Source organism: Scyliorhinus torazame, chromosome 17, assembly GCF_047496885.1.
Source record: "Scyliorhinus torazame isolate Kashiwa2021f chromosome 17, sScyTor2.1, whole genome shotgun sequence".
NCBI classification, from domain to species: domain Eukaryota; kingdom Metazoa; phylum Chordata; class Chondrichthyes; order Carcharhiniformes; family Scyliorhinidae; genus Scyliorhinus; species Scyliorhinus torazame.
Window position 1 is genome coordinate 88,938,295 of NC_092723.1, and position 24,669 is coordinate 88,962,963.

General features: G+C 44.2%; 1 protein-coding gene across 4 annotated transcripts in view; it reads right to left on the reverse strand.

Moving 5' to 3' along the window:
* ipo9 (importin 9) overlaps window positions 1-24,669 on the reverse strand; it is a 267,453-nt gene that overhangs the window by 73,615 nt on the left and 169,169 nt on the right. For all 4 annotated transcript variants that reach the window (XM_072480721.1, XM_072480720.1, XM_072480719.1 and 1 more), the window contains 2 exons: window positions 4,114-4,247; window positions 1,981-2,103 (listed from right to left, as the gene is read on the reverse strand). In XM_072480721.1, the coding sequence (XP_072336822.1) occupies window positions 1,981-2,103; window positions 4,114-4,247 (257 nt within the window). The remainder of the gene's footprint in view (window positions 1-1,980; window positions 2,104-4,113; window positions 4,248-24,669) is intronic.

A 24,669-nucleotide genomic window follows, 5' to 3' on the forward strand; every position in this document is an offset into this window, starting at 1 on the left:
AGGTATCCAGATTATATGTCTGCAAAGTGGTGATTAAGGTGTTAACAGCTAGGCAGGCTGTGATGTCACTCATGGGAGGGGCTGGGTCCATTTTTTAAGTTTGGTTTTCAGCTCTGTCCTGTGTCTGTTGTTTTTAGTTCCATTTTTAGGGTTCTGTTCTGGGCTCTAAGGAAAGGTGGTGTGTTTCTCAGACTGACTTCTGAAAGCTGCTCTCTGAGGACTTTGTGAATAAATCCGTAAGCCACTGAATGTTAACTTCATTAATAATTGACATTTGACCTGTATGTGGGGATTTTGCTTAATTGAAAATTTAGAAGTAGATGGTACAGTAAGCTCAAAGACCTTTATTTTTGTAAGAACAGTTTAATTTGATTGAACAGCTGTTTTTTTCCTTGCATGTTAATGGGGTTAATCTTGTGTTAACAATAAAGTTTGTTTTAATACAAAGCTCTCTATTTGTCAGTGGAATCACCCCTGGAGCGACATGTTACAAATTGAAAAATTATCGAGGTCTCGTCCTGTTTCAGAATATAAATTGGGGTCTGGTCAGAGAATCGTAACACAACATTCGCTAACATGTGCTATTTGCCCTTCGATCTCCAGGTTAGGTGATCAATGTAGTACAGAGCGTACCGTATTGCATTTTATACTATCATAGAATTTACAGTGCAGAAGGAGGCCATTCAGCCCATCGAGTCTGCACCGGCTCTTGGAAATAACACCCTACTTAAGCCCACGCCTCCATCCTATCCCCGTAACCCAGTAACCCCACCCAATCTTTTTGGACACTAAGAGTAATTTAGCATGGCCAATCCACCTGACCTGCAAATCTTTGGACTGTGGGAGCAAACCGACGCAGACACTGGGAGAAAGTGCAAACTCCACACAGACAGTGATCCAAGCCACGAATCGAACCTGGGACCCTGGATCCGTGAAGCAACTGTGCTACCCACTGTGCTACCAGGCTGCCCCACAACCACAATATCCATGACAGAGTTGGGAAAAATATGCCACTGTTTATAAAGGGGGAAAATCAAAATGAAGAAACAAATTTCTGTTTATGGATGGATAGTGAGCAGGGAAATCAGGGCAGTTTAAATTGCCCCCCCCCCCCCCCACCACTCCTGTCTGCAAGAATAAGTTAAAACAGATAACATGACATAAATGCTCACGTAATATTTTTCCAGGAATATTGAACTGAAGACACAACATAAGGGGACAAGATTTTAAGGTGATTGGAGGAAGGTATAGGGGTGATGTCAGAGGTAGGTTCTTTGCACAGAGTGTGGTGGCTGCATGGAATGCACTGCCAGCAGAGATGGTGGAGTCAGAGTCATTATGGACATTTAAGCGACTCTTGGACAGGCACATGAACAGCAGTAAATTGAAGGGGTGTAGGTCAGGTTGAACTTAGATTAGGTTAAATGGTCGGCACAACATTGTGGGCCGAAGGGCCTGTACTCTGCTGTACTGTTCTATGTTCTATTAGCAGCCTGATAGAGTTTCTGGTAACTATATCAAGGCTGCAAACAAATGAATGCTTGTGTAAGTGCGATGAAATTACCATTTAGAAATCTGTAGTGTGGCACCATGTATCTGTGTATCGAGGAGATTAATCATTGAACAGGGCCTATGGTAGGAGCAGTGCAGCACAACACCACAATCTGGTGGTTTAGTATCAATACTATCATTATGAAACATTACAATTTAAACACCAGCTCAATGATTCTGACACAATGTCGGTGACATTGAACAGGCAAAGGGATCATCTTCCCCCAGTTACAAACTGCAAGGAGCTAATGAAGAGCCAGCTTTAAAATGAGTGCTGTGCACTTGACAAAACAGAGCCTGGGAAAGAGAAGGCAGCTTCAAAAATAAATACTTCAGCTGTTATTAAGGATCAAACAATAAAGGACAATATATGTCTTAGATAATGAGGTCAGGAGAAGAAACAAGCATTCACATTGGCTGGAACTATACCTTGATTCCATTCTGCTGCTGTTGATTGCCGTGAGAGGTTTGCTTCCATGGCGCTGGAGAGTTCACCAATGAGCAGCTTGAAGAGTTTTACTAGCAGAGGAATGTTGGTCCAACGCTCTGGATCTGCTCAAATAAAACAAATCAGATCATGACCAGAAAATTCACCTCAGGCCAAGAAGGATTGGGAATGTAAATTAGGCATTGCATAGTGCAGGGTAACTCTTCAGAAATTACAGCTATGAGTTCAGAAACAACTGGAATATTTACCAAAAAACTAGTAGCCCCAACAACCCCATCATTTAATCAAATATAAAATCTTAAAATTCACCTTTTGTCAATCCCTTGTCGACAGATCTTGGAACCATACAGAATATAGGGGGCTGCATTCAACCCGCAGTATCTGCTGGCTCCCACTGCCCTGCTCTTTCCCCAAAGCCCAACAATATTTTCCTCTTCAAGTATCTAATCTTTTAAAAGTTATTCAATTTTCAAGTTGCCTCTTTTCTCCACTAAATCGGTTTCTCCTGGTTACAAAGTAGTATTCACAGCACAGACCCAGCGGCTCCCAGCTAGTGCCTGTGCTGTACTTCCCAAACACATCACCCAAAATTCACTCTCCTATTTACTCTCAACATGATCCAAATTTTTGAACACCTCCAGCAAATCTCCTTTTAATCTTCTCTTTTCCAAAGAGAACACATTTATTTTCTCAATCCTACTCATTGGTTACAGCATTTGAGTTTCAGGTCATCTGCAAACTTTAAGTCCTACATACTGAAATTCAGGTCATTAATGCATATCAAATGGAACAGTGGTCCTAATATGGAATCGTGGTATAACTCCCAGTCTGTAAAACATTGTCACTTCCCAGCTTTCCGTCACAAAGCCAATTTCTACATCCTCACTGTCTCTAATTATATGGACTTCAATCTTGCTAAAAGGTCTGATATGTTATACTTTATCAAATGCCCTTTTCAAGTTCATAAACACATCAACTGCACTGCCCTCATCCCATCCTCTCCTTTAATTAAAAAAAACCCTCAGTCAAGGTAGTCAAATACTATTTGCTTATAACCAGTATGTGCTGGTTTTCACTTCTTCACCCCTATTTTTTCAATACAATCATTCAGCCCTGTAAACTTGTTTGAATGCACCACACTCCATTGTCTGCCTCTTCCGACAGATGGCTACCTTTTACCGTTCTTCTGATCTCACTGCAACTACAGGGGGAGCAATCCTAGAATAAGAGCTCCAGGTAATTCTCAGCTTCACAAGTATGCTAGTAACTCCAGCTGCTCCTCAAACACAAAGTTTAAGCATCTGGATCCATGGTTATTCACATGAAGTGTCCTGGAGTTCCCATGTGCTCAGGAACTGCAAGAAACTTATCTCAGCTGATACATCTGATACATCATTTTGAGTAAAAGTACATTTGTGCATATACCTATCGAGATTTTTTAAAAAGGTTTTGTAGCCCTCGCTCATATTTTACTTAATTATGCAAACCAGGTTTTTATTTCATGGAATTTGGATCGCTTTAATGTTAACTCCTTCTACTTAATTTTAATCCCTTTGATCTGTTTAATTACTGATTATTTATATACTTAGTTAGAGCTACCCTTTCACAACTGTCAACTCGCACAGTGGCTAGCAATGTTGCCTCACAGTGGCAAGGACCAAAATTCAATTCCGGCTTTGGGTGATGATCTGTGTGGAGTTTGCGTGAGATTCCTCCGGACGCTCCGGTTTCCTCCCAGTCCAATAATGTGCAGGTAAGGTGGATTGGCCGTGCTAAATTGACCCATAGTATCCAAAAGTTAGGTGGGGTGATTTTGTAGATGGTCGGTGCAGACCTGATGGGCCGAATGGCCTCCTTCTGCACTGAAGGGATTCTATGAAATGTTCTGCTCTTTTGTGCCACTAAAAAATATAATTCTGCATTCTCTTCACATGCTCCTTCCCGGACGAGACACAGTTTATACGGAGCTTATAATCTGGTTTGTGTAAAATCAAATTAACTTGTGATGTTGTGACTAATGTTCAATTTGTTTTTAAATAGAGGAGTTGGGGCTTTTTAAAGAGGATGGTAAATTCTGCACTTGAAAGTTTGGAGCTGAATTTTGAAATTCTTACTTTTTGCTGCCTTGGAGCGAGTGCGTATTCCCTCATCAGCATTGAATATTTCCTCCCCTTTCACCATGATATCCCGCAGCCTCTTGTCATCTGTGTTAATGCCATGTTGTAAGAGTTTACACATTGCGACCGTGCTGTGGAGTTAACAAAATCTGGTTAATGACCTGTCCTGAAAAACTCATTGCATCCCCTTTACAGTAACGTCACAGAGCCACACAAACTACAGGGGCCTTTTAAAAACAAATTTCCCTGATTTTGGAGATGAGGGAAATACTGGGAAGTGGAACATTCTCTTTTTTATTGCATACATAATGCAACAAAATGTTCAATACACAACTGGTACAGTCCAGAACAAAGAATCCAATTCTAAGACCCTGTCAAATCTCCTCTCTGGCTCTTTAATTGCACCAGATAAATAGGATTGAATATTAACATAGGTCCATACGCAGCGCATATAATCATTCTAGACGACCAGACAATTTAGACACATCAGAGATATAGCAGGATCAAACCGGTGTCTCAGACTGGGCGTGATATGCAAGCGATGCAGTATCTTAAATTGTGTCGCCTTCATTCGATTGCATATCAAAATTTTATTGGCATAATCCTATATACCAGGGTTTTTCAAACTCGGGGTCACGACCTGGACGAGTGTCGGAGGGTCACGGAGCGATCGGTCATGGTGCTCCAGACCGTGGTCTGGTTTTTAGGTTGAGAATGCCGGCTGCAACTGCCAGCAATCGCAGAATTTTGCCTTGCACCATCTGATTAGCACCCAGATTATTCAATAGGTGATTAGCTTTCCTAATTGGTTCTGCTGACCAATAAGAGGCGGCGGGGGCGGTACTTCTGGTGGAGGGACTGTTGGGGCTCGGCGTGAAGGAAGCAGAGAGCAGCTGAGTGAAGTTTGTGTGAGTGATGAGAATGGTGGTTCACAATGCTGGCAGTCAGCACCAGTTCACTGGCTTCCACAAGTACATCAATGCCTACACCATCACAGGAGGAAGTATGCAATGTGATAGCTACATAAACAGGGATTGCAGCAATTTGTTTGTTCTTCAAACTGAGATCCAAGAAGGCGGCACCAGCAGCAATCACAAAAAAGAAATGATGTGTGATTCTCCTTTGGTGCAGGGCAAGTGGAATTTTAAGGACCAGCACGTGAAATCTGTGTGAATGTTTGAAACCTCTGCAATCGTGTCACTATAATGGTATTATAAGTTAGCAGTCTTCACAAATAATACTCATGGGAAACCATGTGTTGTTTAAAAAAAGAGAGAATGCAATCAGCACGCCCCCCTCAGGCATATCTGGCAATGTACAGGCCCGGTGCCCAGCGGGGCAGACTGCCACACCTCTTGATTTCAGCGCGCTGTCCCAGTACGGTCTCCTCTTGACGTCAGCGCACTGTCCCAGGACCAAATTTCTTTTTAAAAACGGCAGTCTACCCAGCAGAATGACAGCAGAGAGCAGGTCACGCACCCAGCACGTACAATGACATTACGCGATCCGTGCTTTGGTCATGAAATCAAAGAAGAAATTCCTCTATTTTGTAGCTGCCTACAAGCAAGCAACAAAGCGTTAAGAACTGAACATGGATCAGGTTGAAATAAGGAAGCGGGCGCCAGGTACAGAAACAGGTCAGGATCACACAACTAAATCTGGAGAGCTTCTCAGGAGACTACAGGGCAGGACATAGTAGTGTTTGTGTAAGCTCAAGGGTCTCTAATGTGTAACCATCTGGGATGGCCACTTCCAGATTACAAAATGGACACTTTGCAAAGACTGCAAGGGAAATGGGCAATACTGAGAAAACAAGCAGGTTCAGGGTTTGTCAGTTTATTGGAGCCGCAGCTCCCAGACAAGACCAAAATTGTAGGCCCATTAGCATACTAATAGCCCACCTCCGGGAACAAAAGAGTAACATTTGATTAACCGATCCTAAGGCAGACACACCGGCGCCAGAGGAGACCGAAAACAAAGCAGGCCAACGGCCACTAGGACACGCCCAGCCATTAGGGCACCCACCCCTTTATTGGACGAGATCAATAGGAATGATCAAGAAACGGCCCAATTGATTGGGGCCAAGTTCAAGGCCCGCCCAAAAGAGCGTGAAGCCCCTTTGGGTACAAGAAGGAGCCCCCAAGAGAGAATCGTTCTCTTGGACCCGGCTCTCACCGAGGAGAGACCTGTCCACCAGCTGCACCAGAAGCAAGTAAGTCCAAGGTCAACGCTCACTACCAGATGGACGACCTTAGCTGTTTCCCCTTCACCACTTCGACCCCAGCAGCCTCAGATCCAAACAACGGCCATTGTTCCTCTGACTGAGTGGGCGTCCGAAGCTAAGTATAAGCTTTAGCAGTAGTGATAGTTTGATATGTAGAGTTTTGTGCATGAGTATATTTAACTGTGTGTGTAAATAAATAAGCATTGACTTTGAACTAACTAACTGGTGTATCGAGTCTTTGATCAGTATTCGGTTTTGAACCTTGTGGCGGTATCGAAAGATACCTGGCGACTCTAGAGCAAACATAATTAGGATTAAGGAAGGCAACCATATTGACCGCCATATTCAGAGCCAACCAAAGAGAGCAACAAATGAACAATCCATTAAGAAGCTGAAATCAAGGGTGGCATGTGGCGCAGTGGTTAGCACTGGGACTACGGCGCTGAGGGCCCCGGTTCGAATCCCGGCCCTGGGTCACTGTCCGTGTGGAGTTTGCACATTCTCCCCAGGTCTGCGTGGGTTTCACCCCCACAACCCAAAGATGTGCCGGTTAGATGGATTGCAACGGGATCTTGATCAATTAGGCCAGTGGGCCGACGAATGGCAGATGGAGTTTAATTTAGGTAAATGTGAGGTGATGCATTTTGGCAGATCGAATCAGGCCAGGACCTACTCAGTTAATGGTATGGCGTTGGGGAGAGTTATAGAACAAAGAGATCTAGGAGTACAGGTTCATAGCTCCTTGAAGGTGGAGTCGCAGGTGGACAGGGTGGTGAAGAAGGCATTCGGCATGCTTGGTTTCATTGGTCAGAACATTGAATACAGGAGTTGGGACGTCTTGTTGAAGTTGTACAAGACATTGGTACGGCCACACTTGGAATACTGTGTGCAGTTCTGGTCACCCTATTATAGAAAGGATATTATTAAACTAGAAAGAGTGCAGAAAAGATTTACTAGGATGTTGCCGGGACTTGATGGTTTGAGTTATAAGGAGAGGCTGGATAGACTGGGACCTTTTTCCCTGGAGCGTAGGAGGCTTAGGGGTGATCTTATAGAGGTCTATAAAATAATGAGGGGCATAGATAAGGTAGATAGTCAACATCTTTTCCCAAAGGTAGAGGAGTCTAAAACTAGAGGGCATAGGTTTATGAGGGGAGAGATTCAGAAGGGCCCAGAGGGGCAATTTCTTCACTCAGAGGGTAGTGAGTGTCTGGAATGTGCTGCCAGAGGTAGTGGTAGAGGCGGGTACAATTGTGTCTTTTAAAAAGCATTTAGATGGTTACATGGGTAAGATGGGTTATGGGCCAAGTGCGGGCAACTGGGACTAGCTTAATGGTAAAAACTGGGCGGCATGGACTGGTTGGGCCGAAGGACCTGTTTCCATGCTGTAAACTTCTACGATTCTATGATTGGCCATGCTAAATTCCCACTTAATGGAAAAGAAAAATAATCGGGTACTCTAAATTTATTTATTTTTAAAACTGAAATCGGGAACAAAGCAGAGAAAGATGATTTCTTGAGATATGGCTTTATTAATTGTGCCAATGCAAATCAGGATGCAAAGCCCATGCGCTGGATAGTACTGGCATATGAAAGATTAAAACCCTCAAACTTTCGAAGGCATTTGAATACTAAGCATGGCGAGTTTAAGGACAATGTCATGCCTTTAAGAACTGGATGTTTAAGCAATGTACCTTTAAGAAAACAGTGATGTCATAGAGTGGGTGGAGCTCAGCTCAGGTCAGCCATTTTGCAGGTTTTTAGTTTCAGTTTTTAAAAAGCAGCTGGTGTCTGTGTGTTTCCAGAGAGCTACAAGTTTAAAGAGAGCTTGGGGAGTGTCTGTGTTTTGCAGTGACCTGGTGTTGCTGTGATGTCTACCATGAAAGACTAACTCGGGATCATTTGGGTAATTTAAACTTATAATAGTGAAGCCTTTAACCTGATGTGATATTGTTTAAAGGTGTTAAGTCTCTTGGAAGTTTGAAGGAACATTTTAAGGAATTATTGACTGTTGCAATATTTTCTGAGTTATCTTTGAAGTAAGGGGTGTTAAGAGATCCAATGTTTATTTAAGATTTAAGTTGAGTTCATGGAATAAACAGCGTTTTGTGTTTAAAAACCCACGTATCCATAATTGTAATATCACACCTAGGGGACAAGCCGTGTGCTAGGAAAAGCAACAAATCCATTAAAGGGAGAGGTTGGTTGAACCCCATGATACATTTTGGGGTTCTGAACATGCCTCGTCCATAACAATTGGGGGCTCGTCCAGGATAAAAGTCTATCTATTGGATTGGCTTTTGTGAACTTAAAGACAGTGAAGGATTGTTGCTTTTCCGGTGTGGTATTTTAGTTTAAGTGGGGAGAGTGTTGTGAACAATGGCTCTTTCAGCGGCTCAGAAGTTTTTGGGGGTGGAGAATGTTACACGTAGTACTTTACGGACAGAAACGAAAAGCAGACTGTTAGATTTGGCAAGAACATTGCAGTTAACATTACCTGACAAAATGCGAAAAGATGAGGGAATTATGGCGGTGGTTAAGCATTTAAAGTTGCCTGAGATAGAGTTTGAGTCATTGGAAATGGCAACAATTCAGTTGCAAATTAAACAAACGGAACATGAGAAAGAATTAAAGCGGCTGGAATACGAGAGTGAGGGAGAGGAAAAAGAAAGAGAACGAGAGAGAGAGGAAAAAGAGAGAGGGGAAAAAGAAAAAGTGAGAGACGAAAGGAGAAAAGGAAGAATAGCCCCAGCAGAACAAAAAAGAAAACAAAGGGAGATACAGATCAGGGAAAAAGATAAAGAGAGGGAGTTTGAACTTCAGAAAATGGCCATGAAACATGACAATCAGTTAAAATTGGCAGACGTAAAGGGACATGTACAGTTGGAGGAGATGAATGAGGATAATGAGACAGAGCGTCATAGTCGAAGGCGTGGTGAGGATCTATATAAATATGGCCAAGCATTACCAAGGTTTGACGAGAAGCAAGTGGAAGCCTTTTTCATTTCATTTGAGAAGGTAGCTAAACAAATGAAATGGCCACAGGGCATGTGGGTGTTACTGATTCAAACAGCTGGTAGGTAGAGCTAGTGAAGTGTTTGCATCACTACCGGAAGAGGTATCTGGAACGTATGAGGTGAAGAAATCCATCTTAAGCGCATATGAGCTAGTGCCTGAAGCTTACAAAGTTTAGAAATTTCAGGAAAGAATTTGGTCAAACATACATGGAGTTTGAAAGGCTCAAACAGAGTAATTTTGATAGGTGGATGAGGGCTTTGAAAATAGACCAAACGTATGAAGCACTCAGAGAAATTATACTTTTGGAGGAATTTAAAAATTCAATTCCTGATGTAGTGAGAACTCATGTGGAAGAACAGAGGGTTAAAACTGCGAGATTAGCAGCGGAAATGGCAGATGATTATGAATTAGTTCATAAATCAAAGACTGGTTTCCGACATCAGTTTCAGCCGGTGAGGGACAGAAACTGGGGACATGAAAAATACTCAAGTGGTAAAGCTAAAGGTGATCTGATGGGAGACAATAAAGAGTGTGTACCTCAGACTAAAACAGAAATCCAGGAGGGTGGAAAAGAAATGAAAAATTTCAGGTGTTTTCACTGTAATAAACTAGGCTATGTAAAGTCAGTGTTGGTGGTTGAAGAAAAGCACTGGGAAGGCCGATGTGGTAAAACAGGATAAGACAGTGGGGTTTGTTAGAGTGGTAAAGGAAGGCCCACGGGAAGCGAAGGAGGTGCAAACGATTGTACAGCATGATCAAGAAGTAATTGTTAAGAAGGTGCCAGGTGCCTTTAAAGAATTTACTTGCGTGGGTAGTTTACTCATGTGTATCAGGAGAAGCAGGTAAAGAAGTCACAATTTTAAGAGATACAGGGGCTAGTCAATCTTTAATGGTAAGAGTTGAGGAATTATGTAGTTTGGGGAGAATGTTGCCAGAAAAGGTGGTGATATGTGGAATTCAGGGTGAGAGGGGTAGCATTCCATTATATAAGGTAAGGTTGGAAAGTCCAGTGAAGAGTGGTGAAGTGGTAGTAGGAGTAATAGATAAATTATCTTGTCCCAGAATACAGTTTATCTTGGGTAATGATATAGCTGGAGCGCAGGTGGGAGTGATGGTTACTGTGGTTGATAACCCATTGGAAAATCAGTCAACTGAAGGGTTGAAGGACGAATATCCTGGGATTTTTCCGGATTGTGTAGTAACAAGGTCGCAAAGTCACAGGTTAAGACAAGAGGAGAAATCAAAGAGTGAAGATGAAGTTGAAGTGCAATTATAAGAAACGATTTTGGATCAGATGGTTGAAAAAGAACAACAGGTGGAGGATGAGGCGGATATTTTTAGTTCAGGAAAATTGGCAGAGTTACAACAGAAAGGTGTAGAAATGAAATGGATACATCAGAAAGCATGTACGGAAGAGGAATCTGAGAGTATACCAGAGTGTTATTACCGTAAAAATGATGTCTTGATGAGAAAATGGAGACCTGTACATATGCAGGCGGATGAAAAGTGGGCAGAAGTTCATCAAGTAGTCTTGCCGATAGGGTATAGAAAGGAGGTGTTGCGAGTTGCACATGAGGTACCAGTGGGAGGTCATTTGGGAATAAGGAAAACTCAAGCGAAAATCCAGAAACATTTTTATTGGCTGGACTACATAAAGATGTAGTTAAATTTTGTCAATCATGTCACACATGTCAAGTGCTCGGGAAACCTCAAGCAGTGATAAAACCAGCGCCCTTAATATCCATTCCAGCATTTGAGGAACCTTTTACAAGGGTCCGAATCAATTGTGTAGGACCGCTTCCTAAAACAAAATGTGGGAATCAATACCTTTTGACTGTAATGGATGTGTCTACTGGGTTTCCAGAGACCATTCCGGTACGTAATATTACAGCTAAAAGGATGGTGGAGGAGTTACTTAAATTCTTTACTAGATATGGACTACCCACAGAAATTCAATCAGATCAAGGATCAAGTTTTACTTCAAAGTTATTCAAAGAAGCTATGGATAGCGTAGGAATAAAACAATTTAAATCAACTGCGTACCATCCAGAATCAGAGGGAGGGTTAGAAAGGTGGCATCAGACATTAAAGACAATGTTGAGGGCATATTGTCAAGATTATCCAGAGGATTGGGATAAAGGAATCCCATTCGTATTGTTTGCAATTAGGGATGCACCTAATGAGTCTACCAAATTTAGTCCTTTTGAACTAATTTTTGGTCATGAGGTAAGAGGACCACTTAAATTGATTAAGGAAAAATTGGTGGGTGAGAAATCGGAAATTACACTATTGGATTACATGTCAAATTTCAGGGAACGATTAAATAGAGCAGGTGAATTGGCTAGACAACATTTCAAAGTTTCACAAAATGTGATGAAACGGGTTGCGGACAAGAAATCCAAAGTTCGTAGTTTTGCCAGTGGGGATAAAGTTTTAGTATTGTTACCAGTGGTAGGGGAGCCTTTAAAAGCTAGGTTTTTGGACCGTATCAGATTGAAAGGAAATTAAATTAGGTGAATTATGTGGTAAAAACACTAGGTAGAAGGAAGACTCACCGAGTGTGTCATGTGATTATGCTTAAAAGGTACTTTGAAAGGGAAGGAGAGAAAAAGGAGGTTTTAATGATTCTAACTCAAAGTGACAAACCAAATCCAGATGACTGTGAATTTGACATACCTCAAATTAAATTGGAAAATGAGGATGTTCTTAAAAATTGGGATGAATTAAGTTACCTTCCAGAGGAAAAACAAACTGGCCTTAAAGAGTTATTTATCCCCACTCTCTGCTTTCTGTGAGTTAACCAATCCTCTACCCAGAAGAGTTATTGATATCACATGGGCAAGTTTGTAGCGATAAATTGGGAAGTAGGAAAAAGGCTACACATGACGTAGATGTGGGAAATGCTGTTCCTATCAAACAACATCCATATAGACTTAACCCTTTAAAATTGGCACAGGTTAACAAAGAGATTGAGAGTATGCTGAAGAATGGCATAATTGAAGTGGGTTGCAGCCAATGGAGCTCACCCATAGTGATGGTACCTTAACCAGACAGTACCCAATGGTTGTGTGTGGACTATAGAAAGGTGAATGCGGTTACAAGAACAGACTCTTATCCTGTCCCACCATTGAAGCATTGCAAGGAGAAAGTGGGACAATCTGCTTTTATTTCCAACTTCCAGACATGGAAAGAACATTTTAAACATCGTATGGAGTTCTTCGATCGACTTCAGGAGGCGGGTTTGGTGATGAACCTAGCCGAAAGTTAATTTGGAGAAGCCCGAATAACTTTCCTTGAGGAGTTTCCGATACCCTCAAGATGAAGGGCGGCAATGCAATCTCTTAACATGAATGAATTTGATCGAACATTTGTGTAAAAGTTTTGTGGCGTGATTACTCCACTGATGGACTTGCTAAAGAAACCTAAAAATTGTCAATGGACAGCGGACTTTCAACAGGCACTTGACGGCCTGAAGGCTGTTAACCACTGTTAGTCATCCCAGATTATACCAAACCCTTCAAAGTGGCTGTGGATGCAAGCGACGTGGGCGTAGGTGCAGTGCTTCTACAAGACGACGACGAAGGGCGAGGCGGCCTGTTGGTTATTTTTCAAAGAAATTGAATTCTCACCAGAAAAAGTATTTGACGATTGAGAAGGAGACTTTGAGTTTGGTGCTGGCTTTGCAACATTTTCACATTTATGTGACCAGCAATCCATCTGACACCAGTATATATACGGATCATACTCCTTTGATGTTTTTAGAACGATTCCGGAATAACAATGCAAGGCTGTTTTGCTGGAGTTTGTTGTTACAGCCATTTCATTTAAAAATAGTACATTTGGCAGGACGGGAAAATGTGATAGCCGATGCTTTGTCACGAATGTGATCAATTGAGAAGGATTTTAGTTGGAGAAAGAACACAGAAACATGGACTATATTATTCTACCTGTTTGCATGTGTTTTTTTTTTAAAACGAAAAGGTACATTGACTGTGTACATTTCTTAGTCGATGGTGCAAAAGTGAAAAATGAAACCATCCTGAAGTTGATGGTTTATTTTTTTTTTCTTGGGGGGAGATGTCATGCGAGAGTGCCTTTACGAACTGGTTGTTTAAGTAATGTACCTTTAAGAAAACAGCGATGTCATAGAGTGGGTGGAGCTCCGCTCAGGTCAGCCATTTTGCAGGTTTTTAGGTTTCAGTTTTAAAAAAGCAGCTGGTGTCTGTGTGTTTCCAGAGAGCTCCAAGGTTTGAAACGAGCTTGGGGAGTGTCTGTGTTTTGCAGTGAGCTGGAGTTGCTGTGATCTTTACTCAGGGTAGTAAGGGCGTGGAATGCCCTGCCTGCAACAGTAGTGGACTTGCCAACACTAAGGGCATTCAAATGGTCATTGGATAGACATATGGACGATAAGGGAATAGTGTAGATGGGCTTTAGAGTGGTTTCACAGGTCGGCGCAACATCGAGGGCCGAAGGGCCTGTAATGCGCTGTAATGTTCTACGTCTACCATGAAAGATTATCTCTGGATCATTTGGGTGATTTAAACTTATAATAGTGAAGCCTTTAACCTGATGTGATGTTGTTTCAAGGTGTTAAGTCTCTTGGAAGTTTGAAGGAACATTTTAAGGAATTAATTACTGTTGCAATATTTTCTGAGTTATCTTTGATGTAAGGGGTGTTAAGAGATCCAATGTTTATTTAAGATTTAAGTTGCGTTCATGGAATAAACAGTGTTTTGTGTTTAAAAACCCACGTGTCCATATTGTAATATCACACCTAGGGAAAAAGCCGTGTGCTAGGAAAAGCAACAAATCCATTAAAGGGAGAGGTTGGTTGAACTCCATGATACATTTTGGGGTTCTGAACACGCCTCGCCATAACAACAAACATCTTGATTTTTTTCAAAGGATGCCGCGAGAACCTAAACCGTCAGTTGAGGTCCCAAGCAGAAAAGTAATATTGAATGACGAAGCAAGTGAGATCGTGAGGACCAAGCAGGCTCACCTGTCGTATTAAAGATAAGCAAAAAAGGGCAGCATAGTTGCCCAGTGGTTAACACGGCTGCCTCAAGGCGCCGAGGACCCTTGTTCAATTCCGGCTCCAGGTTACTGTCCGTGTGGAGTTTGCAAGTTGGCCCCGTGTCTGCGTGGGTCTCACCCCCACAATCCGAAGATGTGCAGGTTAGGTGGATTGGCCACGCAAAATTACCCCTGAACTGGAAAAAAAAGAATTGGGTATTCTAAATTAGGGGAATAAAGGCAAGCGAAAAAGTCGGTCGCGAAGTTTGGGCGGCATGGGTCGTAAAGGTCAGCCAGCCGGTGTGTGCCCCGGGTGAAAAAGTCTGCAAAACAATGCCATATACTACCCCATGTCTCCTCATCAATATTAGCTCCCAAGTCTCTTTTCCAAGACTGCAAGGTACCCAAGTCACGAAGGAATAGAACAAAGAAGAAAAGTACAGCACAGGAACAGGCCCTTCGGCCCTCCAAGCCCGTGCCGACCATGCTGCTCGACTAAACTACAATCTTCTACACTTCCTGGGTCCATATCCCTCCATTCCCATCCTATTCACGTATGTCAAGATGCCCCTCAAATGTCACCATCGTCCCTGCTTCCACCACCTCCTCCGGCCGCGAGTTCCAGGAATGTCTCAGAAAGTCAAATTGCTGGCATAGCTGCTGAAAAGGTGACAAAGAGGCACCACTGAACATATCTCCAGGCCTACAAATGTCTCTATTGCTCCAAGTATGGAATCGATAGTCCATAAGACCTGGTGGGAAATCCGAGCTGCCCTGGATGGGAGAAAGAGCGGAAGTCAGCTTAGATCTCCCTAGTTGATGGACCATCCGCCACGCTCTAAGAGTATTAATAATAGGATTCTCGCACCCAGCAAGATCCGACCAAAAGTGGTTAACACTTTTGCGCAAGTCAAGGAGTGAGACACATCCAGAGTGGGAATTTGGAACTTGGTAATTTGGTGTAGCGAGGTAATCAGGAAAGGTAAGTGGCAAGTCTAATTCTGCTGTTTTTCAGTGAAAGGTGCAGTGTGTAGATTAGTGGCTGATTGGCTGAAGCTGCTCCCACCCTAATTGCTGAGAGGCAGTTATCTGTCATCAGTTGAGGCCTGTTTAGGGGCACAAAGGTTCACATTGTATTCTTCTCTTTGAAGCTTTAGTAGTGTGAGTCACCCTGGTTAGCTGAAGTCTGTCTAAAAGACAGACAGAAAGCGCACTCAGTAAGCTTTAAGCAAGTCAAGGAGTGAAACACATCAAGAGTGGGAATTTGAAACGTGGTAATTTGGTGCAGTGAGGTAATTCGGTGCAGAGTGGGAGAAGGTACATTTTCCCTCCTGTTTTGTTCTCACTCTTTCTTCTGGCCTGTAACCTGTAATCTGCAGGGAGAGAACCAGACAGCATCTGAGACTCTCGGAAGGCAAGTGATTTTTATTCATTTTTACTTTTTATTACCTTTTCAAATTGGGGGTGGGGGGGTACAGAAGTGACATCACAGTAAACTAGGGAAGGGGCGATACTGGACCTGGTATTGGGGAATGAGCCTGGCCTGGTGGTAGAAGAAAATGTAACTGGTCTGATTAGTAAGTTTGCAGACAACACAAAGGTTAGTGGAATTGCGGATAGCGATGAGGACTGTCAGAGGATACAGCAGGATTTAGATTGTTTGGAGACTTGGGCGGAGAGATGGCAGATGGAGTTTAATCCGGACAAATGTGAGGTAATGCATTTTGGAAAGTCTAATGCAGATAGGGAATATACAGTGAATGGTAGAACCCTCAAGAGTATTGAAAGTCAGAGAGATCTAGGTGTACAGGTCCACAGGTCACTGAAAGGGGCAACACAGGTGGAGAAGGTAGTCAAGAAGGCATACGGCATGCTTGCCTTCATTGGCCGGGGCAGTGAGTATAAGAATTGGCAAGTCATGTTGCAGCTGTATAGAACCTTAGTTGGGCCACACTTGGAGTATAGTGTTCAATTCTGGTCACCACACTACCAGAAGGATGTGGAGGCTTTAGAGAGGGTGCAGAAGAGATTTACCAGAATGTTGCCTGGTATGGAGGGCATTAGCCATGAGGAGCAGTTGAATAAACTCGGTTTATTCTCACTTGAACAACGGAGGTTGAGGGGCGACCTGATAGAGGTCTACAAAATTATGAGGGGCATCGACAGAGTGGATAGTCAGAGGCTTTTCCCCAGGGTAGAGGGGTCAATTACTAGGGGGCATGGGTTTAAGGTGCGAGGGGCAAGGTTTAGAGTAGATGTACGAGGCAAGTTTAAAAAAATTATTTTTAGCGGATAGTTGGTGCCTGGAACTCGCTGCCGGAGGTGGTGGTGGAAGCAGGGACGATAGTGACATTTAAGGGGCGTCTTGACAAATACATGAATAGGATAGGAAGCGAGGGATACGGACCCAGGAAGTGTAGCAGATTGTAGTTTAGTCGGGCAGCATGGTCGGCACGGGCTTGGAGGGCCGAAGGGCCTGTTCCTGTGCTGAACTTTTCTTTATTCTTTGTTGACTATTGCGTCACAGCGCCAGGATCCCAGGTTTGATTCCCGCTTGGGTCACTATGTGAGGAGTCTGCACGTTGTTCCCGTGTCTGCGTGCGTTTCCACCGGGTGCTCCGGTTTCCTCACACCAAGTCCCAAAAGACAGCCGTGCTGTTAGGTAATTTGGACATTCTGATTTCTCCCTCACTGTACCCGAAAAGGTGCCCGAGTGTGGCGGCTCGGGGATTTTCACAGTAACTTCATTGCAATGTTAATGTAAGCCTACTTGTGACAATAATAAAGATTATTAAAAAAGTCCCCGTAAAGTCCTGCAAAGAGAAAGCCGACTGGACTGCTTCAACACAGAGCCAAATGGAGGTGGAGTCCTTTCTAACCCAGTCCCTTATTTACCGAAGATGAGGTTAATTGGTCCATAGATACATAGAAGATCGGAGCAGGAGGCCTTTTGGCCCTTCAAGCCTACTCCGCCATTCATCACGATCATGGCTGATCGTCCAACTCAACAGCTATTTCTCCCCATAGCCTTTGATCCCATTCTCCCCAAGTACTATATCTAGCCGCCCCTTGAATATATTCAAAGTTTCAGCATCAACGACTTCCTGTGGTAATGAATTCCACAGGCTCACCACTCTTTGTCTAGTCCCGTTAGAATTTTAAGTCTCTATGAGATCCCCCCCTCATTCTTCTGAACTTAGGCAGAACAATCCCAACCCCAACCTAATCAATCTCTCCTCATATGACAGTCCCGCCATCCCTGGACAGAGTCTGGTAAACCTTCGCTGCACTCCCTCGAGAGCAAGAACATCCTTCCTCAGAGAAGGAGACAAAAACTGCACACAATACTCCAGATGTGGCCTCACCAAGGCCCTGTACAATTGCAGCAACACATCCCTGCTTCTATACTCGAAACCTCTCGCAATGAAGGCCAACATACCATTAGCCTTCTTTACCGCTTGCTGCACCTGCATGATTACCTTCAGCGAATGGTGCACAAGGACGCCCAGGTCCCGCTGCACACACTCCTCTCCCAATTTACAACCATTCAGGTAGTAATCTGTCTTCTGTTTTTGCTTCCAAAATGAATAACCTCACACTTATCCGAATTATACTGCATCTGCCATTGGTTTGCCCACTCACCCAACCTGTCCAGATCTTGTTGTAGGATCCCTGCATCCTGGTCACAATTCACCCTCCCACCTAATTTGGTATCATCTGCAAACTTTGAGATGTTACATTTTGTTCCATCATCCAATCGTTAATATATATTGTGAACAGCTGGGGTCCCAGCACCGATCCTGTGGTAACCCACTAGTTACTGCTTGCCAATTTGAAAAGGACCCATTAATCCCTACTCTTTGTTTCCCCTCTGCCAACCAGTTTTCTATCCTCCTCAATACATTTCCCCCAATCCCATGCGCTTTAAGTTTGCACAATAATCCACATATACCACTGACTGGCTCCCCCTTGTCGGCTGTACTGGTTACCTCTTCAAAGAATTCCAACAGATTTGTCAAGCATGATTTGCCCTTCATAAATCCATGCTGACTCTGACTGACCCTGCCACTGCTTTCTAAATGTGCCGCTATAAAGTCCTTGATAATGGATTCAAGCATTTTCCCCACTACCGATGTTAGGCATACTGGTCTATAATTCCCTGCTTTCTCTCTATCTCCCTTTTTGAATATCGGATTGACGTGAGCTACCCTCCAATCTGCAGGGACAGTTCCAGAGTCTACAGAATCCCGGAAGATGACCACCAATGCATCCCCTATTTCCAGAGCCACCTCCTTAAGCACTCTGGCATGCAGATTCTCAGGCCCTGGGGATTTATCCTCCTTCATTCACATCAGTTTTCCCAGCACCATTTCTCTACTAATGTTGATCTCCCTCAGTTCTTCCCTCTCACTAAACCTTTCATTCTCCAACATTTCTCGGATCTGATTTGTGTCCTCATTTGTGAAGACAAACCAAAGTATGTATTTAATTGCTCAGCCATTTCTTTGTCCCTTATTATGCATTCCCCTGTTTCTGTCTGCAGTGGGCCTACATTTCTCTTTACAAATCTCTTTCTCTTCACATATCTGTAGAAACTCAGTGTCAGTCTTTATGTTCCCTGCAAGCTTCCTTGTGTACTGTACTTTCCCCTTCTTAATCAATCCCTTTGTCCTTCTTTGCTGAATTCTAAACTGCCCCCAATCCTCAGGCCTATTATTTTTCTTGGCCAATCTGTATGCTTCTTCCTTGGATTGGTATTTCTAATTTCCTTTGTAAGCCATGGATTGGCCCTCTTACCCCCTTTGCTTTTGTGCTAGACAGGAATGAACAGTTGCTGTAGTTCCTCCATGTGTTCCTTGAATGTTTGCCATTGTCTATCCACTGTCATTCCTTTAAGTAACTCTCCCCAATCTATCAAGGCCAACTCACACCTCATAGTTCCCTTTATTAAGGTTCAGCACTCCGAATTAAGTGTCCGAATCAACTACTTTACTCTCCACCTTGATAAAAAATTCTATTATGTTATGGTCGCTCATCCCCAAGGGGTCACGTACAGCCAGAGTGGCAATGATTCCCTTCTCATTACACAGTACCCAATCTAAGATGACCTGCTCTCTAGTTGGCTCCTCCACATATTGGTCAAGAAAATCATCCCGCATACACTCCAGGAATTCCTCCTCTACGTCATTGTGACTCATTTGATTTGCCCAATCTATGTGAAGATTAAAATCACCCACGATCACCGATATTCCCTTATTACATGCAGTGGGGTTACTGAGTCATGGGGATAGGATGGAGGTGTTGACCTTGGGTAGGGTGCTCTCTCCAAGAGCCGGTGCAGACTCGATGGGCTGAATGGCCTCCTTCTGCACTGTAAATTCTATGATAATCTCTAATTTGTTTAATGCCATTCCCAACTTCACCAGTGCAGTTTGGGGGTCTATATATGACACCCACTAATGCTTTTTGCCCCTTGGTATTTCTCAACTCTACCCATAAGATTCCACATTGTCAGAGCTAATATCCTTTCTCACACTGTGTTAATTTCCTCTTTAACCAGCAGTGCCACGCCACCACCTTTTCTTTTATGCCTGTCCTTCCTAAATACTGAGAACCCTTGGACATTCAATTCCCATCTCCGTTCACCCTGCAGCCATGTCTCCGTAATCCCAATTATATCATACCCATCTATATCTATCTGCGCGATTAGTTCATCCACTTTATTGCAAATGCTCCGTGCATTAAGGCAGAGCCTTTAAGTTTGTCTTTTTCAGAATGCTTGTCTTCCTCCCAATATTTTTCTCTGCCGCCCAGTTTGAATTTTGTCCTTGGTTTCTCCACCTGTCACTTTTCTTATTCACTTTTCTACCTTTTGCTTTTGTCCTTGCTCCCTCTTTCTCTGACTCCTTGCATAGGTTCCCATCCCCCTGGCATATTAGTTTAAACCCTCCCCAACCGCTCTAGCAAATAGCACTCCTAGGACATCAGTTCCAGTCCTGCCCAGGTGTAACCCACCCCGTGTGTACAGGTCCCACCTCCCCCAGAACCGGTCCCAATGCCCCAGGAATCTGAAACCCTCCCCCTGACACCATCTCTTCAGCCACGTATTCATCCTATATATCCTGTCATTTCTACTCTGACTAGCACTGGTATTAATCCTGAGATCACTACTTTTGAGGTCCGATTTCTTAACTTCCTTCCTAGCTCCCTGTATTCTGCCTTCATTTACCTATGTTGTTTGTACCGATGTGTACCACGCCCACTGGCTGTTCACCCTCCCCTTCCAGAACTGTACCCGCTCCAAGACATCCTTGACCCTAGCACCAGGGAGGCAACATTCCATCCTGGAGTCTCGTTTGCGGCCACAGAAACACCTGTCTATTCCCCTTACAATTGAATCCCCTATAACTATTGCACTGTCACACTTATTACTCCTCCCCTCTGCAGCAGAACCAACCGTGGTGCCACGAGTTTGGCTCTTGCTGTTTTCCCCCTGAGAGGCCATTCCCCTCAACAGTATATCTGTTCTGCAGGGGAATGGCCACAGGAGATTCCTGCACTACCTGCCTCACTCTCTTGCTCTGTCTGGTGATCACTCATTCCCTTCCTGCCTGTGGAGTCTGAGCCTGTGGTGTGATCACCTCTCTATACGTGCTGTCCACGATACTCTCCGACTCGTGGATGCTCCACAGTGTCTCCAGCCACCGCTCCAGTTCTGAAACACGAGCTTCCAGGAGCTGTAACTGGAGACACTTCCTGCACACATGCTGACCCTGTGGACTGGAACTGTCCCCAGCGTGCCACATGGAGCAAGTGGAGCTGTCCTGCCATGATTTATTCCTTTAAATTAAACCTTTCCAGTCTAATATTCGGGACCCCCAGACCTCTCTTGAAACCTAGGAGCTGCAGCTTGGTGAATTTTAGACGAGGCTTCTTTAAATTCCAATTAAATGAACTGATCACTCCATTAATCTCCTTTAAGACTCTAACAGACAATAAGATTGGCACCATCTGCAAAGATTACAGCAATCTCGGCAACATTCATCTTAATCAAAGCAATCCGACCCAATCACAATACCGGCAGAGAGGACCAATGAGCCAAGTCCCATCTTATAGATGCAATTAGCCCCATCTAGTTGGGTAGGGTGCCCTTTCCAAGAGCCGGTGCAGACTCAATGGGCCGAATGGCCTCCTTCTGCACTGTAAATTCTATGTCAATCTATGATTAATCTAGGAAAAAGGTTCGGCACAACATCGTGGGCCGAAGGGCCTGTTCTGTGCTGTATTTTTCTATGTTCTATAGTTGTTTGAAAAATGGGGCAATTTAAACACCTAGATGAGTGAACCCCAATGGAATCATCAAAAAGACAAAGGAAAACTAGCAAGGTGGGGTGGTTTACCCCTCAACTCTCCCACCAGCATAGCTTCTTACTTTGTAAAATTAATCTTAGAACCGGAGAAGGTGCTAAATCTATCCACCACGTCAATGATACGGCATGGACAAGCTGAGCCAAAGGGCCTGTTTCCGTGCTGTAAACATCTCTGACTGAAACATCCAGCTTTAACACAAACAGAAGCACATCATAAAGCATGATCTTATGCTGCTCCATTCCACCCTGTTAAAAGCATTCTTTGCATCCAAGGAGATCTGGGGAAGCAGTGGCATAGTGGTATTGAGGGCATTTAAAAGTTTATTGGATAAACATATGGATGATAATGGTATAGTGTAGGTTAGATGGCTTTTGTTTCGGTGCAACATCGAGGGCCGAAGGGCCTGTACTGCGCTGTATTGTTCTATGTTCTATGTTCTGGACTAGTAAACCAGAGACGCAGAGTAATGCTCTGGGAACCCAGGTTCAAATCCCACCACTGCAAATGCTGAAATTTGAATTCAATCAGACAAAATTTGGAATTAAAATTCTAATGGTGACCATGAAACCCATCTGGTTCACTAATGTGCCTTTAAGGACTGCCGTCCTTACCTGGTCTAGCCTATATGTGACTCCAAACCCACAGCAATGTGGTTGACTCTTAACTGCCCCTTCAAAGGCAATTAAGGATGGGTAATAAATGCTGGCATGTTCCAAGAACAAATAGAAAAACCCTAAAACTAACCTATCCAACGACCACCTATGGAAAACATGGATCACATTCTGACATTATTGATAGAAAAACGACCTTTTACCAGTTTGGCAGCCCTGGTTACAGCGCACCTGCTGCTCCCGCCGGCACGTTATTCCACCAGCCCCATAGTGGTGGCGACTTTGCGGATCTGGGGCCAAAGGAGAAGGCACGTGGGGGGAATGGGAGCTTCGGTTTGGTCCCCAATTTGCGACAATCACCGGTTTGCCCCGGGGAATATGGCCGGTGGGTTCCGAGCATGGCGGAGGCTGGGATCGAGAGGATGGGGGGATTTGTTCTTGGAAGGGAGCTTCCCAAGCATGAGGGGGTTAGAGGAGAAATTTGGGATGACGAGAGGGAATGGGTTCAGGTACCTGCAGGTGCGAGACTTTCTCCGCAGACAGATTCCGTCCTTCCCACGCCTCCACTCAGGGGGATCCAGGACAGGGTAGTGTCCAGTGGGAGGGGGGAGAGTCTCGGATATATATATATATATATATATATATAAAGAACTTATGGGAGCGGAGGAGTCACAGACAAGGAGCTGATGCTTAAGTGGGAAGAGGAGCTCGGAGGCGAGATAGAAGAGGGCTTAGGGCGGAGGCGTTGAGCAGGATAAACGCGATCGCAACATGCGCCAGGCTCAGCCTGATTCAATTTTAGGTCGTCCACCGGACCCACATGACAGTGGCCCGGATGAGTAAATATTTTGGATTGAAGGACAGGTGCGCCAGATGTTCGGGAGGGCCGGCGAAACATGTCCACAAGTTTTGGGCATGTCCAAAACTCAAGGGGTACTGGCAGGGGTTCGTGGATATTATGTCCCGGGTACTGAAAACAGGGGTGGTGTTGAGTCCAGAGGTGGCTATTTTGGGGGTTTCGGAGGACCTGGGAGTCCAGGGGGGGGAGAGAGGCTGACGTTTTGGCCTTTGCTTCCCTGGTAGCCCGGCGACTAATTCTGCTGGCATGGAGGGACTCAAAACCTCCGAAGTCGGAGGTCTGGCCATCAGATATGGGTGCTTTCTCGGTCTGGAGAAGATTAAGTTCGCTTTGAGAGGGTCACTGTATGGGTTCGCCCGGATGTGGCAACCATTTATCGACTTCTTCGCGGGCGAATCGTCAGCGGGGGAGGGGGGGGTTAGGGTAATGTAGGTTAGGGGGGTAGTTAGGCTGGTCCTTGTGGGAGGGGAGCTGGGTTTCTTGCACTATAACGATTGTATTTTTTGCACACTGTTTTATATTATTGTTGTTTATTGTGCCAAAATGTCTCAATAAAATTGTTTATCAAAAAAAAAAGAAAAACGACCTTTTATGAACCCAGTCCTCCTGGATGACCATTGGGAGAATTCTCTCTAACCGCTGCGCCATCACCTTAGACAACAATTTCAAATCAACGTTCATAAGTGAGATTGATCTATAGGAGGCACACTCCTCCAGATTCTTGCCTGCCTTCAAACTCGAGAAATATTCGCTTCCTGTAGAGTCGGTGGTAGCAGACCGGTCTCAAAAGAATACCAATAATGCAGTATTTTTCTAACTTTTTTTCCTGGGAACCACTTTTGCTAATCGGCTGACCTCCACAAGCCAAGCCACGTCCACTTATCTTTGACATCAAAGGGGAATCTGGTTTTGTCCTCAAGATCTCACTCAAATCGGGTTCACAGGAGGAGAGGGCAATGCATATTTCACATGCAGAGTTCAGCCAGTTCCTTTGTGCCGTCTTCATCTTTAAGAGAATGGAAAATCAAACCTCACGCTTGTCGAGCGTCATGAAGAGCAATAGCCACAAAATGGTTGTTTTACTCAGCACTGGATAATCCTGGGAGATGCTACTCCAGAATACTGACAGACTCATAGACTTAGCATGTTTTTCACAGATTTTACAGTGCAGAAGGAGGCCATTCGGCCCATCGAGTCTGCACCGGCTCTTGGAAAGAGCATCCTACCCAAGGTCAACACCTCCATCCTATCCCTATAACCCCACCCAACACTAAGGGCAATTTTGGACACTAAGGGCAATTTATCATGGCCAATCCACCTAACCTGCACATCTTTGGACTGTGGGAGGAAACCGGAGCACCCGGAGGAAACCCACGCACACACGGGGAAGATGTGCAGACTCCGCACAGACAGTGACCCAAGCCGGAATCGAACCTGGAACCCTGGAACTGTGC